This window comes from Hemibagrus wyckioides, unplaced genomic scaffold, assembly GCF_019097595.1.
Source record: "Hemibagrus wyckioides isolate EC202008001 unplaced genomic scaffold, SWU_Hwy_1.0 Contig16, whole genome shotgun sequence".
Classification (NCBI taxonomy): Eukaryota; Metazoa; Chordata; class Actinopteri; order Siluriformes; family Bagridae; genus Hemibagrus; species Hemibagrus wyckioides.
In genome coordinates, this window is record NW_026690776.1 from 2,079 (window position 1) to 20,158 (window position 18,080).

General features: G+C 38.9%; 1 gene segment (V, D, J or C); it reads right to left on the reverse strand.

The window, feature by feature from the left end:
* Window positions 1–11,508: 11,508 nt before the first annotated feature.
* LOC131349923 (T cell receptor beta variable 19-like) overlaps window positions 11,509–18,080 on the reverse strand; it is a gene marked incomplete at both ends in the record, with an annotated part of 91,832 nt that continues 85,260 nt past the window's right edge. The window contains 1 exon segment of the V gene segment in view: window positions 11,509–11,679. Coding sequence covers window positions 11,509–11,679 — 171 coding nt within the window.

Consider the following 18,080-nt stretch of genomic DNA (forward strand, 5'->3'; position numbering starts at 1 on the left):
ATTCATCCCAAAAGTGTTGGAGTGGGGTTTGAGCTCAGGGCTGTGTGCAGTGTAACTCATTTTATTCCACACCAAACTTGTAATAAAACATCTTCATTGAGCTGTTGGAAACATGTTTTTGTAAGAATATAAAAACATCCTCATACAATTGTGCAGCAGGTTGAGAATGCCCACATACTGGTGTGATGGTTAGGTGTCCACAAATATAGCCATATTGTACATATTCAGGACTTTGTTAGAATTAGTATTGTTGTAATAATGTTGTAATAATTGGCTGTGCAGTAAGGTCAATAAAGAAACATATGTAAAAATAGAATTAATTCACTGAACCCCTTCTCAATATCTCCTCAGTACCTTGTCAGGTTATGGACTCTTCCTTTCATATACATATGCATACTTGTACCCTTCTCTTTTTTAAAGGGCATACTGTAATATAAGCAGAACATTCATAAAGCTGCAACAAAATGTTCCCAATTATATATTTGCTTGAAATCTAATTCTAGTGCAAAGCCAATATTAAGTTATGAACTTGTACTCAATTCACAGACAGATTAAAAAGTGCACAGTAGAATTGCACATTTTATTAGGTAGAATGTGTGTGTGTTCAGTGATTGTTTGCAGTCCGAATGGCCCAGGGAAGAAGCTGTTTGTAAGTCTTGTGGTGTGAGACTTTGTTGACCTGAAGTGCCACCCAGATGGCAACAGGTCAAACAAGTGATGAGCAGGATGTGAGGAGTCTCCTGTGATGGCCTTGATTTTGCTGAGGCAGCAGGACCTGGACATGTCATCCAGGGGAGGGCAGAGGGCAGCCGATGATTTTTTGAGCTGTTTTTTCACCCTCTGCACAGTTTGTCTGTCCTCATCTGTGCAGCCTGTGTACCACACACCCAGACAGTATGTCAGTGTGCTCTCCACAGAGGTCTATAAGTGCTAGCCCTTGGGTAGCGTGGGCCGAAAGTGGTCTAAGGCGCTGGATTTAGGCTCCAGTCTCTTCGGAGGCGCAGGTTCAAATCCCACCGCTAAGCAGCTGAGCCTTTCAAGGCAGTGGTTGTGGGCTCTGGCACCCCAAAGGCTTTACAGGGGGTGTTGGCTCCTGTGCCTTCTGCAAATGTGCTTAAGAGTTGCCATTAGCTGGCTGCCTGGCTGCAAAAAAAAACGAGCTCACATGGTACCGGAGCCCCCAGACCCAGGTCCTGAAATAGCTCCCAGGTTTCTGCAACTGGTGTCAATGCTGGCTGCTTCGTTTCACACCTTTGCTTTTTCAAACAGCAAGTCCAAACAACCGCAGAACGGCACGCAAATCACGGTTTCCGCTTGAGCCGCATCAGTCGTGCCCTTACCATGGTTACGAGCTACCAACAAAACAACAAATCAACCAAGAATAAAAATCGACATAAGAAGTGGTGGCCAAGAGGTTTGGGTAATGGAGTGCAAGTGCCAGGTGCACTGAGGTGTAAGGTCATGTGGGTGACTCCAGGATGCCAAGAGGTTAAGGAAACAGACTGCTAATGCACGTGGGATGGGCTCCAGTTGCTTTGGGGAACAGGCTTGTTTAAACGCTGCTGAGTTATGGCGCCGCTACGGAATTGTTGCGGTCTCTGTGGACATTTGGTCGTGGGTGCCACACCTGCGTCTGATGAGGTGGCCGAGAGGTTAAGGCGATGGACTAATCCTTTGTGCTTTGCACGCGTGGGTTCGAATCCCATCCTCGTCGCTTGTGTGCCCTTTAACCTCGTCTTTTCCACAACTCATGCACGGAATGCTTCGAGTGCTAGAGGGGATCGAGAAAAGCTAACCCTGGGTCTAGGTGTTTCGCAACCGTGGGCTTATTTCCATGTTGGTTGGACACAGATGCTGTAAGGCTGATGGGTCGCCACTGGAGATCCGTGCAGATCAATGCAGTGCACAGTCCCAAGACAGCGGCCCGGATCGCACCTTTATATATCTCTATCAAACCAGATGAAATATCTAATTGGTCTAGATTAACTGAGTGTGTTAAAGATATTAGAGATCGGATGACCAATAATTTCCTATTATTAAATTCTGAAAAACGGAGATATTACTTATTGGCCCAAAAACTAGTACACAGAAGCTCTCACAATTCAGCTTGCACCTAGAAGGATGCACTGTTACTACTAGCTCAACATTGAAAGACCTGGGTGTAATATTAGACAGCAACTTATCCTTTGAAAACCATATTTACAATATCACAAAACAGCCTTCTTCCTTCTTAGAAATATTGCCAAGCTTAGGAACATTTTATCTGTATCTGATGCAGAAATGCTAGTTCATGCATTCATGACCTCCAGACTGGACTACTGTAATGCATTACTAGGTGGTTGTCCTGCATCTTCAATAAACGAGCTACAGTTAGTCCAGAATGCAGGCACCAGAGTTCTTACTAGGTCAAGAAAATATGATCAAATAACCCCAATATTATCATCCCTGCACTGGCTACCTGTTAAGTTTAGAATTGACTATAAACTAGCTCTACTCACATACAAGGCTCTAAATGGTTTAGCTCCCACCTATCTATCCAGTCTTCTAACACATTACAATCCACCACGCCTTTAAGATCACAAAATTCTGGACTTCTAGTAGTTCCCAGAATATCAAAGTCCACAAAAGGAGGTAGAGCGTTTCGCATTTAGCTCCAAAACTCTGAATAGTCTTCCTGACTGTGTTCGGGGCTCAGACACAGTCTCCCAGTTTAAATGTAGACTAAAGACTTATCTCTTTAGCCAGGCATACATCTAACACTTCCCATAACCTTGCACTCCAGTACATCTGATTAAATGCACATTCAGCTAGTACTGTTAATATTATGAACAGCAGCTACGCTAATGCTGTTCCATTGTTTCTCTTCTCCCCATCCCGAGGCATACAGAGACTGTGCCGGCTCCAGTGGCATCCGGAGATGGACCAGCTCCAGCCGGGTTCTGCTTGTGAGGATTGGGATATTCAAGCAGCGCCATGGACAACAACCTCCTTATTGATTCACATAACACTATACACATGCTGTATCTGCATCACACAATTGTCACCCAAATGAGGATGGGTTCCCTTTTGAGTCTGGTTCCTCTCAAGGTTCCTTCCTCATACCATCTAAGGGAGTTTTCTGCCACAGTCGCCTCAGTCACCTCAGGCTTGCTCACTTGGGACAACATCTAGACTGTTTGTCTGTTTGTCTGTTCATATGTTTGTTGTTTTCTTATGTGGTTTCTCATGTAAAGCTGCTTTGAGACAATGCTCTTTGTTAAAAGCGCTATACAAATAAAAATTGAATTGAATTGAATTGATTGCAACAGACTGGGATGCAAGTTCATATCAGCAAACCTTGTCAACAAGAGCCTAAGCCTTTCAAACCTTTCCTGGGTTTGGATCTTGAATCACGCCTGGTAATGGAAGCATGCGTGGTACAATCCATTGCGACCGCCTGCCAGAGTGCCTCTCTTTCCCGACCTGGCAGGCCTCCCTGACCACAGCCCCACAACCTCCAAGTGCATGGGTAGCGCCGCCAAAAAAACTATGGTTATTAATTAATGTAATTAATTAACTGATTAAATATGATTGTGATAGTTAAAACTATTGATAAACTGATGAAAATGAATGACCTGTAACTAGAGTGAGAATCAGTGGTATGTATCTCACTATGTACAGTAAGTTGTATAGTTGATCCATTTCTGAACACAGCTCTGTGAGGATTCTGTATAATAGTGCTGGTATGTGCTGAACTTTACACGCCTCTAGAAGGACACACTCCAGGAAGTGATGCAGTTTTAGAGTTATTTTTGTACAGATCACTTCACACAGTGTCAGTGACAGAAATCTAGAGTCATTATGGCTGGTGTTGTATTTCAAGATTCATCATCTATACAATACTATAAGCCTTTATCTGTTTGTGTGGTTTTTAAATTATTTGTACATTTATAAATAATTATGATAATTTGCTGTGGAAAATCATAGGAAACTGATCCAGATTTAAACAAAATCTCTCATAAGTAAATTTGCTGTGTCTATAACCAAAAGGTAATTAAATTCAGTTCAATTCAATTCAGTTCACTTCATTTTTATTTGTACAGCACTTTTAACAATGGACATTGTCTCAAAGCAGCTTTACAGAAATACAGAAATTCAGAATAGAAATTACAAAGTTGAAAATTAACTTTACCCCTAATGAGCAACTCTGGAGGCAACAGCGGTAAGAAAACTCTGTGAGACGATATGAGGAAGACTCAAATGTGAACTCCATCCTCATCTGGGTGATACCAGAGAGTGTGATTATGAATAAATTACACTTCTAATTGTATATTATCAAACATTAAAAGCAGCAGAGGAGATGATCAGATCCACTTGTTTAGTTTTATCATCAACTTTAGCAGACAGACGTGGTGGCATAGGGATTTACCTCACATGGAGTGATGAAAAAGGAATTCAGGTTTAGATTTTGGATGTTGTTTGTACCATTGTAGGTTGTTTACTGAACCACTGTCTTTGTTGCTGCAGGACAGAGTAACATCATCACCTTCATCTACAACTTTATGAGTGAAAAGTGGTTCTAATAAATCTGCCATGGAGTCACCTGTTATAGAGAAGAGAACATAATAATTTTTTAGTTTTGGAGTTATATAACTCATATTCTATTTTTCTTAACATCACACAGGCTAATTAATCATTAATTTATTATCTCCTTTCTGAAAAGATCAATGTTAACTTACCTAATGAAAGCCACAGACACATGAATATAACAGTGAACATGATGAATGGTGTTAGTAAAATGACAATATTCTGAGGTCTTTCTGTACTCTATTATATTAATATTTCAGAGGTTCATGTCTCCACAAAGTGGGACATTCTCCATCCCGCCCCTGTATTCCAGAGAGAGGCTCCAGGTTGGAGCTTTAATTTTCAGAGGTAATTAACAGTGGGATTTGAACCTTCTTGGACCTCTGGAGAAACAAGCTTCAAGCAAGAACCAAGCCGGCAGTGCAAGTTTCCATGAGTTTTATCCCAACCACTCTATTCCATTTAAAACCAGGGCTCATCCGGGATTTGAACCCGGGACCTCTCACACCAAGCGAGAATCATACCCCTAGACCAACGAGCCAGGTCGCCCCTGTGGAGTTTGGTGTGCGCCAATGGAGGTTCACTGTACTCTGTAACTGTATGACCTTCCTGTTCATATGGACTGGGGTCCGAGTAAAAGGAACTCAGTTACACAAAGTCAAGTTAACAATAAAGCGAGGGCTCCTGTCGGATTTGAACATTTTTGGAATCGAGACGCTTAAGTATGAACCAAGTAAGCAGCTCTTGCCATTGGGCCAAATATGTCATTAATCTCGGTGGACATGAAGATCAAAATCAATTCTTGTAGAACAAGCTTGCTTTAGTGTCAGGTGGAGGTTTCAGTATAGGTCAAGTTTACAGGATTGTAGCTTCTTTGCTGGAAACTGTACTGTTGCTCCAGTATAGCTTGGTGAATATTATGAGGCTTCAAGTAGTTTCTGTGACATTTGCAGTAAGTTTAAAAATGATTCCAGTTGGTAATAAAATTGAATTAGCTGGTTGCTAATGAAACTCAGGTGGCTGGTGGGGTATGGTTTGGTAACTGTTACAAGGTCTCATCTGTCTGATAGGGTGACACTAGGAAGCTGTAATGGAGTCCCATGTGGTTGCTATGGATTTTAAAAATATTTTAGTATGATTTATGTCATTTACATGGTTGTTACTGTAGTCTTAGATTTCTGTTCTTGGTGAACAGGAATGAAACCCGATGTGGTCTTTAGCTGTTGTAGCTCATCTACCTCAAGAATTGATTATGGGGCACTATTTCAGTGGAGCTTATTTATTTCCTGATTGTGTGATGGAGACTGTGTTTTTATTTTCCACAATTTTATTCTTAGTTATACATACTTTCAGGTATCCTGTAATTTCCCTTTATATTCCTGTAATATAAAAATATATTAAAGATCCTGCAAAGACACACATGATGAACACATTAAATCTCATGCTGAGAAACAAACAAACAAACATAAAATAAAAATAAAAATAAATCAGATCAGATGCTTGTCAAAAGAGTTGTATAATGTGTACATTTTTTTTCCTAGAACAGATTCACATTCCAGCATGTGATCTTTTCACTGTCATTAAGTTAATAAACCATCAAACCTGCCACTATTGTTTATGAGAACTGCACTTAATACTGCAGAGGGAGTGAACATGTGGCTTCTTCCAAACACACACCTAACTTTTTCTATCTGTATTTGGATTCACTTAGAATGTTTTGTCTATTCACTTCAAATAAAGTATTCATATATGGTTATATACATACATTTCTATTGGATCAATAATCAGAATGCTGATGTTATGCATAGCTTCCAGTCTTTTTCTTCTTATTGTGATTCTTTAACACTTTCATGTTTGAGGTCTCTGTAGGTTTTGGACAGTGAAGTTGACTTTCCTGTCACTGTGGGCTGCAAGGCGCAGTAGTACAGTGCAGAGTCTGATACTGAAGCAGGCGAGATCTCCAAATCCACACGCTTCAGACTCTTATGAACTTTAGCAGACAAATGAGGATGAGGAGTATCACCTGTCTGATTCACTCCCTATTCCGCCAATAGAACGAGGAATTCTGGTGCTGCATTGGAATATTGTCGATACCACTGTAGATTGTTCATAGAAACAGTGTATTTATAATCACAGGAGAGTGTAACTGCTTGCTCCTCTTTACCATAGACAGCAGAAGATGTTGGAGTAATGCTGTCCTGTGTGCTCTCACCTGAAGAGGACATTTATTTTCAGAATATTATCATTTTATATTATACAGTATACATACAGTACATGCTTACAATCTAAAACACTCACACATGGAAACATTTCTTTACTAGTTATAAAACATTTAAACATGATATATGGGGATATATAAAATATAAGCTTACTCTATGAACATGGTAAAAACAGAAACACAGAAAGCCATCATGTTTTAATTTCCTCTGTTCTTCTGAAAGTTTCTTTTTATGTTATTGTAAATGTCAAGTTTCCTTCTACTCTGTCTTCAGTGAAGCATCTAAGCATTTCTTGTGTACAAAGCTCTCAACTGTAGCTTCCCTCTGTTTTAACCTAATCAGAGTGCACGATTTGCCGCATTATGTAAAATACACACACGTTCTAAAAGAATTTAATGAGCAAAAGATTCATATATTTAGTTCCTGTATTTCCTATTTCTATGAACTTAAACCTTTTCTAATCTACAAAATATATTGTTGCAATTACAAACAATTCTTATTGTGAAATTAAATTCTTCAGCAGATTTATAGTACACCCTTAAAGTCTAAACAAAACACCAGATGTACTGTAGATTGATAGGATTTTAAAAATTCCCATAAAATTATAATAATATAAAACCCCTAACAAGGTGGTGTTTGAGAGCATGTGCACAAATACATAAGCATCTTGTATTAAGCTCAAGATTCTGCAGTAATTCAAGTGTTTCAGTCGGACTGCACTCCACACACCATGTAATCTGTGCTGAAGCTTTGTTCAGGCTTTAATGTTCATGGCTACTTTAACACTCCACATGGTTCTGTTGTGTCCAGGTCCAATCAGGTTCAGTTCTAGAGTATTTTCATGTCATGTACTGCCACATCTGCAGGAGCTGAATTTAAATAGACATATACATTATTTACATCAAGAACCATCAATATATTTTAAAACAAAAGTATTGCTCACCACGCTGGGAATAGTTCACACTTTCAATTCACAGATTCATTTGGAATCATTACAGCATTTCAGCATATCAGAACACAAGAATAACCTGTCTTTTTCTTTTTATCTGTATTTCTGACATTAACCTAGACAAAAACAAGTCCTCAGATTCAGCATCCTTAAAGAGACAAATTTGCTGGTGTGCTTGTGATTATTGTCCTTTAATATGACCCAGTTTCAGCACAACATAAGCTCATGGACAGTCTTACATTTGTCTCAAGAATATTCTAATATAAAGTGGAGATCATCAATGTCCAAATGATTAAAAGTTTTCTAGAGCCTGTGGCTGCAAACAACTGAATCCTCACCCTCCACAAACATGACACTTGGTATGAGGTGTTTGTTGTGATAAACTCTGTTTGACCTTCACCAAACATGAAACTATGAATAATGATTAACCATCAGTCCAAAAAAATATTGTTCCCAAATTTGTTAAGATGCTGCCATGTTTTTTTGTAGATAAAGGGCTTCTTCCTCTCACCTCTTCCATGAAAGCCATATGTGGAGGCAGGACTGAGGTGGAGCACAGGTTTGTGAATGGAAGGTGGTGCAGGGAAGAGTAAGTGCTGTTTCCACAGGTCAGGGTCGTAACACTTAAGACCTGGGAAATGCAACTGTGAATGGATTTTTGCTGATCCATTTAAAATTTGGCAGACATTGTACATCCATTTAACTGAAAATACAAATGTTAATACACAATTTCCATTTTCATTTCATTTTCACTCAATCTTGATGAATTTCATTATGATCAATAAAAGGAAAGCAAATTTGACTAACACTTTCCTTATTCATCCATTTTAACTTCTTGTAACTATACAATGGAATTATGGTCTGGAGTGCTCACATTTTGTTCTGGATCTTAGTTCACATTTGGTAAAGTAACATACATTTATACACACAGGTATAATAAACACATGAAAGAATAAATAAATATATGAATGGAAAAAATTACAGGATATATAATTATAGGATATTGTTTGTACTCAATAAAGCAGAATGTTATCTCTGCTTCACTTATATGAACATTTCAGAGTAACAGTGTACTGAATAAACAAAAAGTAACCATGTGCCGTTATCATGAATTAAAGTTTAAACCTAATGTCATGTATTGGAGTTGAGTTGAAAATCAACATTTTATATATATACACATATCTTGATGTATAGAAATGATCTGACCGAGGCTGTAATAGATGCAAATGAAATACTTTATTAGAGTTAGGATAGGAGGATGATGAGAGGAGGGTTAATATTGGTTGAAATGACAAACACAGATAATTCATTAACACTAAACCTGGAAATGTAACGAGAAAGCAATTATTTCTAGTGAGAATGATAAAATGCTACACAGGCTACAACTGACTGTGCAATTCTGGTCCTAAAGTCCTGGGATCAAGTGCAGACCTGTCAAGGGGAAAAAGAAGAGAGATATTTTAAAATGTGACAATTGAAATGTTACAAAATCAATTTATACTCATCTGTGGAACTCTTGAGCAATGTAGGGACAAAATATGAACTGTAACAAAGTATGGAATGGGAACTTGTGCAATAAATTGTGTGTTTGTGTGTGTGTGTTGTGTTGGTGGGTACTGGGAAGGTGTAGAAGTAAGGGAAGGACATTGCCAAGAGCCTCTCCAAAGTCTTCACCATCTTCTTCTCGACATGCTGCCCGAGGAGATGCCTAACCGTAGCTGGCTAAAGCTGGCGGGTCGGGTGTAGAGCTCCAGGGGCTGAGAGAACAGTACCACAAAAAGGCCTGTAAGCTGATCCTATCAACAAATTACACAAACACAAATCCAGTGTAATGTCACTGTCTTAGAGATACAATGCTGACCATTTGTGTATCGTGGGCATCAGAAGATATTTGAACACTTACAATAAGCACTGTGAAGTAGATCTTTGCTCCAGGCTCCCTAACGCCTACATCCCACTTGATGAGCGCCAGCAGGCGCCCCGAGAGTCCTCCTGAAGCTTTAGGAAAGGAGACGACAAGCTCTGTTAATTCCAGGGTTTAAAATATGGGAAAACAAAATGAAATAAAATAGATCCTGTTCTCAAACTACATTCAAGCATCGCTAAATCTCCCGATAAGACGCTACTGGCTGAGGCGTTAAGCCCTTCGTGAAGTATCCGCAGAGAAGCAGCTCAGAAACACGCCCACGAGGTTGTAGTGGTAGGCCTGCAGAGAGCAGAAAAGTTACAAAAGAAATTGAACTTTACATAATGGAGTCCTAATGGAGTTCTCTATTATCAAAGTCTTTCAGATTTAAACAGCTGTCATGTTACACAGGCATTCATAAGCTTACACAGGACCCGGAGAGCTCTGCTTTGATGGAGTCCCGATGAGAAGGAGTCCTCAGGAACCGAATCGGAGCCACGGAGGCCAGCTGTACGCCATCTGCACCCTGTTAAAACGTAAAAACAAAAAAATCTCTGTAATTCACTTATGGTGTTCTAGATGGCTACTTAATTTACACCTTAACACGAAGCAGGATGTAAGACTAAACATGTCCTGTTCTCCAAAAAAGATGATGTACTGTACATTTCCTCCCGCCCCATCATAAGTGCTTCTTCTCATCGCAGTTTCATAATAACACATCTAACATTCTGTCACGTTCCTTACAGTAAAACAGCTTGAGTAAAATAAAGGAAAGGTTTGATTACCGGTTAAAAGGTTTGCATTACTCATTACGATATTTATCTTAAACGCCAGAGAGACCCTGATGTTTCTAGTGTTTTTTTGTTCTGCTGTAGGTACTTGTGCTCTGAGACTCTGGGACTCAGAGACTGAGGGAGATGTCTGTTGTTCTGTCTCTGCAGGAAATTGAATCGCTTTTGGGATTTTCTGGCCCAGAAAAGATCCTAGGTGATTTGCACCCCCATACCTGGAAGCTTTCAGTTTAGCCAAGAATGGCATTCAAGCCCAGATTGTCTCCCACTACCTGGACAACTGTGAACTTAACAACACCATGAAATTCGGGGTATCAACAGTGATGCCATCCCTCTCAAGACACCTGATCTCTTCAACAATAGGGCACAGCACTGCATCAAGACCATAGGTTGAATTGCATTATCTGATTTGAAAACTGCTAGAAGGAAGTGTGACCGTAAACTTGATAGCAGGTCTGGTGGCAAGCTCTTCATGATGAAATATATAAATCCTAACTTGTGAATCCCAGTCTTCGATCCAAGGGGATTGACAGTTTCACAGTCATCACTATACAGCAGTAGCAGAACTGAAACCTCAAGAATAGTGGATACGCTTTACAAAACTCCCATCAAAGACATCCTAAAGTGCATCACCCTCTCTCTGCTGCCATTCTATCATGGCCTTCAAAATACCAGGAATTTCAAGTAGCTTGACAAGAAGGCACTGTAGTGGAATACGCTGATAGGAATCAGGAACTGCAACTTGTCGGACAGTGCCAGTGGTGGAATCCCACTGCTGTAGCTAGGAAACCCCAGGCAAAACTCCTCAACTGGCTGAATAAAGTTTCCTGATTTAGCAAAATACTGCATCTGTTTATAGTCTGTTTCAGTTCTCTGAAAGGCTCAGCTGCAAGAGCATGAGCGCTTCTACTTTTGGGCTTTGATCAAGACCAAACTGACTAAATAACGACATAGTCTGCAATTGTAGTCTGCTCACAATATCGAAGATTAAACTAGAGGTCTGTTGTACCACAAAGTTTAAGTTAGAAAATGTCTGGGCAGATCTAGACTTCAGATTAGCTAAAAAAAAAGGGTCACCCATTCGATAATGTCCTCTTGCTGTAGTTCATCCCATTCATCCTCAACTTCCTGTCCTAACTCCTCTTCGGCATTAAGTTCATCATCAGGCAGGGCCAGCTGTTCGAGAGGCTCATCAAGAATCTGTTCAACTTGGTTTTCATGCTGCTCACTAGGTGTCTTCTGTAAGACCTGATGTAAGAAAAAGTTCTGCCACAACCATTTTCACTACATTGGAAATATGTTGATGAACTGTTTATATGGTGTACTGCTTGTAAATGTTTAAAGATACTCCTGACATCCCCAGGAATTTGCCTTTACACCAAAAGCAAACATATGCCTTGGGAACGTTTAAAAATGATCTGCTAAAATAATAGTGCAAAAAGTGGGGAAAATTAAGCCCTTTCCATTTGCAGTGACCGTAACTACTTACAAATTCTCTGAAGTATTCCATGAACTTTAGCCTTGGGCCAATTTTTGGGATTATGCAGTTGATGGTCCCCTCATCTAAAAGCAGAAAGCTTTCTTCATCTATTGCCTGATCTGAAAGACAAAATGACACAGAACACAAAGACATCTTGTCAACATTAAAATCATGGAAGCTAGTTATAATAATAATAATAAGAATAGTTATAATAATATTGTCATAACTCGGGAGAAATGCGGAGAATTTTGATCACGGAGTAAATGGGGAGAGGGTAACGTTAATAGCTATTGTCAGCTAGAGTCAGCTAAACTATCAAGCTATATAGCTCAGACCAGGCTGAAAGTTCGAGTGTAACGTTAACACGGTAACAGTAATAAATGTTACAAACACAATGATAATTTTTTCTGTCATATGTGACTTAAGTGGGAGAAAATGTGTATACAGACCTTGTATTTAGCGTTATTTTCGCTTAAATGCATGAGGGAGATGAACCGTCAGCGGTGTTGGAGCCCAAAAGAGAAGACACGAAGTTGACACAGCTGTTGAATACACCGCTGAACTTTGGGGGAGGGGCGGTCTTGTCTGTGATGTGTCAGCAGTCACTAGCTAACCCAACCCAAACCCAGCGGCTGGGTTACACAAAAAGTACCCAATTCTCTGTAAATAACCCAGAAAATTGACCCAACAGAGGCAACCCAGCATGTGGGTAGAAAAAATAACCCAGCATTTTTTAATGTATACAGTTAATCATGCTAAAGCTGGTGAATCTGATCAAATCTGTTGCTTCAGGTCTTAGCTAGCCACTGAGCTGAAATTTTCAAATTTTCAAGCATGCAGTTATAGCTTTTTTCATAACCTTATGTTAAATGTTAATTAAAAACAAAGTACCTGCTTCAGTAAATCCAAATACATTTTTTAAATCAGGGATGTCAAAAACATAAGTTCACATTTATTAAATTACTAAACCTTTAAACTATCAAAACTCTATCAACTTAACAAAAGAATATTAGTTAGGAGACCTGTGACCTTACTTAGTAAATTGAGTTAAGTCAACTACTTGGGTTAAAAGTTGAGTTAACTCAAAAATGCTGTGCAGCAAGTTGCCTTAAAATTTTAAGTTGAGTCAACGTTGTATTTTTTTACAGTGCAGTTGCTTTGGGAGTATAATGGTATAATGTGACCAAACTCTACTTAGCTACTTCCCATAAATTTTCCAATATAAAATCAAACATTTAAAACCAAGATTTTTACCACAACTCTGCTCAAAACACATATCGGCTGTGATTACCTCCGACCAGATCTCAGGGTGCTGATATAACAGCATTCCCTTTGTTTTTATATTGTTTAATATCTCACATAGTTAAAACATTTTAGACAATAAAAGCACATACTGCACTCATAAAATAAAGGACAATAAAATTCTTTACAAAGTGGTCAAAAGCAGAGCTTGCAAACACTGAACATTGTCTGTAAGTTTAGTACAGCTTTCCTAATTCAGTTCTCTTTAAAATTGTCTTCTAATAAAACTATTCTAAGACCAATTTAACATTAGGTAAACTTGACATTGTTCAAAACATCCTTATAGATATTTTTCTTTTTCAACAATTGGAAATCACTGAACTATCAATGTAGTACTGAAAAATTTCCTTTAGAGTTCTCTTAAAGACAGCTCTATTTACTCTAGCTCAACTCAGGAATGGTTTACCATGGGGAAAAATCACATCATAGCAATGATTTTACTATTACTGCATCAGGCGATTTTTTAGTGATTGATTTTAGGTTTGAGTGACTTGTGGCCAAGAGACAAAATCACTCTCTGTATGAAATCAAATGTGCTCTTCAGAGCTGCAGGATACTCTAAGTTTAGATCATAAATCAGTCCAAAGAGCAGACACATTGCTTGTGGAAGATTTTCCACATCATCCACAACCATGGTACCTTCCAAAATAATAGTTGTTGTTTTGGCATCAAGATGCAGGGAGTAGGGTAATGTTGCAGTTGCAGAGTGCTTGGGAATCACCAGTCAAAATTCCAATTGCAATTTCGGACATTTCTTCATTGTCATCACAGTCCTAAAAACAGGGCATATAGCAAAATAAGGTCAAAGTAAGACACAAAACATCTTTTAAGAGCATATACTCACAGTAAAATGTGAAACAAAATTAATAACACTACAATATGTCTAAATGTACAGGCCTTTTCAATCAGGACACAGCAGTGGATGCAGGAACGAATACAGACATTCAAACCACTGCATGAAAAGACAATAAATCAAACGGAAGGCCAGCTATATAAACTAAAACCTATTCTAAAACTCACAATTTGATATTTGAAAAGTTATCAAAATACACAATTATGGAGGAGAATTGACTGAATTTTTAAAAAATTTTCTTTTCTTTCAATCTAATCTCCTTTCTGTATTTTATATTTATTTTACTGTACTTTCTTACCTCTTTTACTGACTTCATCTCTGTTGCATCTGTCCTTTATTCTTCCTACCTGTCTAAATTTCCAACCTCCTGTTTATTGTCCTTCTTACTATTGTTTTTCTTTTCTTTTCTTTATGTATTATAAAAATGTCTTCTTACTGTCTTTTTCTTAATTTATCTTTACTTTCTTTTCTCTACCCCAGGTGTAGGCAAGTTCGGTCCTAGAGAGCAGTCCTGCAGATTTCAGCTCCAACCCTGAAAAAAGATTTGCTTGCCTGTAGCATTAGTAATCCTGAAAACCTTGATTAGCTTGTTCAGATGTGTTTGATTAGGGTTGGAGCTGAACTCTGCAGGATTGCGGCTCTCTAGGACCTACCCCTGCTCTACCCCTCTTCTGTGTTTCAGTTTCCGTACTGTTTAGATCTCAAAACTGTTTAAAGAGCAGTTTGCCTGTCGAAACTACTTCTACAAAACAGGTCTTGTAAAAATCGGTGGGGTCCTCTCCAAGAAGGAATGGTAATCCATAGAGAACGGCTGTTCGCCTCACGCTGATGTTGGATTTCTGCAAAGTTATGAAAATTATTATTTAATAGCGCCATGGCACTAACACAACACAAAGCAAAGAACAACAGCAAAGCAACAGTTGTTTTAATATAAAAAAAAATTGTGATGTGTGTGAGGAGCTTACATCATTTTTAATCTGGTGCAAAATCTTCTTAAGTTTGGATAAAATTCTGTCATCATTCACTTGCTCCTCTGAGTTTCTAAACCTGTATAAATGTCTTTGTCCAGCCGAACTAAAGGAAGATGTTTGTGAGAATGTCAGTAACCAAACAGATCTCATCCCCATTTACTACCATAATAGGAAAAATAAATACTATGGAAGTAAATGGGGATGAGATCTGTTTGGTTACTGAAATTCTTACAAATACGCTCTTTTTGTGTTCAGCAGAACTAAAACATTTATACAGGTTTGAAACTATCTGAGTAAATGACAGTTTTAATTTTGGGTGAACTATTTCTTTAATGATCCATAAAACCAAGAATATTTATTCACCTGACTCTGTGTGAAAAGGGCTGGCCACCTTTCCACTGTATTCTTCACTGCAGGTTCCTTCTCTATCAGTTCCTTTCTACACAAGGCAAATGTAGAATTCATGTTCTGGGCTAGTGCAGGATTAACATGACGTTTCTTCATGTCTTCCACCATCTCCTTCCTTTTTAGACTCCATGCTGGCTTCATCTTCACCATCAGGGAAGTTCGGTAGAAAGTTGATTTCAAACCTCTTGTGATGTTTCTCTGAGGCTGCTGTCCCCTTCTTTTCCAACCATTTATGGATATCTCCAAACATCCAGCTTGATGCAGTTTTGAGTGGTAGTTACCCATTTTCCATCTGAGGCTATCATACCACCTATTCCGCCTTAGATGAGCTCTCCTGACACTTGTAGATATGTTTTATCTCGCATGTATTGTAGATTTCCTGATGTAATCTGTATTCAACGCCAACAGGAAAAGTAGGGATCTCAAAATATTCTGGCCATGCAGTCCATAGACTATGAGATGAATGATCATCAGAAGCCACAGACAGGACTTCAGTGTCAGCTGTGTTAGGGTTGTTGTCATCACAGTTCCATGTGGGCTTATCTGGCAAGTCAGCAATGTAGGTAAGATTCACAAGGGAATTGCTGAATTCTGGATCTTCATACTGAAGCTTTTCTTCAAGTTGCTCCATCAGGAGTCAACTGTCTGTGGTTTCGCAGGAAGTATGATTTTTCTGATGTCATTTTCACAAACTATAACTCAGAGTACAGTCCTTGTCTCCATATTTATTCTCTCTACAAAGGTTAAAGAATTGGGTTGGTTTTCTTAAATTAAAGTAATAGCTTCAACAGAAAAACAGTTGTCCAATTGCATAATTCTAAACCCATCCTTTGAAAAAATGATTTGAAAAGTTTCACTCATCCTTGTTTAAATGTACTTTAAAAAGTACACAAAATAATTAATAATTTAATGTGACATCTGCCATACAGTCCAAGCATTTAAGGCAAATAAATTGGTTTGTTGAGAAATCAACTTCAATATATAATCCATTTCACTGGATCAACCCTTCACATAGAATAGCATTTAACTGCTGCTCTCTCAGGAGTGCATGCAGGATATGACCATTTAAAGAAAATGAATTACATTTCAGTTTGTTTCTTAATAAACCCATTGATACTATTCAAACACTTGAAGTTGAATGAAATTATATGATGCTTTTTGTGTCCTCCTGAAGTTTGAGAAGCAATGCTTGCTATCTTCTTACATAGTAGTCAGACATCAGCAATCAGAAATCATTTCAAAATAAGCCTTTTGTCTTCCAAGTAAGAATGAGAGTAAATAATTTTTCAATAATTTCAAGTCTCTTTAAGCCTGAATTATCATTCATTCAGCATATGATATAATGTTTGAGTGTAACACAGGTCCTTACACGAAGTTTATAAGAGTTCTGAGAGTTTGGTGATTGTCAGTGATAGCACATGACAGCAAAGTTCAAAAAGAACGCAGGTGCTGAATGTACCAACATGTCAGATCTTTACACACAAACAGAACAGCACTGTTGATGACAAGAATTTTGAAAACTGTCTGAAATCAGACAGGCCTGGAAAAGTACCAACAGATACAACCATATCTGGATTATACTTGATTCCATCAATGCTCACAGATGATGCTGTGAGGACAGGATATCAAGGGCCACCATGAGGGCAGAAGTCTAATAAATGCCCAATTCTCATGGGCATTACCCCAGTGGTACCTTATGAGGCAAATGTGCCTGGGATGATCTGAGGCTGATAAACTTTGTCTGAGAATTTGTAAGGTAACTGCTTGATAGCTTGAGTCAGGGATTCAAGAGATATTAATTTCCTGATACCAAATCATTAATGCACAAGGACATTTCAATAGGGATGACACCCTCCATAAGGTTGTGCATTATGTCAGGTGGAAAACCACCAACTGTGTGAAAATGTTCCAACCTTTCACTTAACACACAGCCACCTTTCACACCATGTTCCCACCAGACCTCCTTCTCCTGGATTTCACTCCTCTTTGCAAAGCAGAACCGACATGGGTGCTCAACACTGAAACTCTCCTGTAGTCCTGCAAAAGAATGTGCACCCAGATTATCAGATGAAACAAAAGCAAACTTCCTTTCAAACAGTCTCCTAACTGTTCAATATATACACCATGCTTTTCAAGAGTTTCAAGGTCCCTAACAAGTGGGTGCAAGATGTCTTTGTAACCATGATGTTAAATTGCACTAGCTCTGCATAAAAATGCTAGCTGAATTGACTGAAGTGATGAAAGATCTTTTGAGGAAAGGTTGGCTAGAACCCAATAGAGAGCAAATATTTTATGTTTCTTTTGAGAAGTGCCAAGGGGATTGGCAAGCTCAAATTCATCAAAATAAAGACCTAGGACAATCCTGAAGGTCTCAGTGTTGAAAAGTCATTTTCTTGATACTGAGAGAATCCATGGCCACTTCCAGAACAGCGGAGACTCCCGGCACATGTGGCAGGGCATCCAGGCGATCACCAACTACAGAACATCACCACCTGCCTGTGACAGTGACGACTCCCTTCCAGATGCGCTGAACGACTTCTACGCTCGGTTTGAGGCACAGAACAACACAACAGCGAGGAAGACCATCCCTCCTCCAAACGACCAGGTGCTCTGTCTCACCACAGCTGATGTGAAG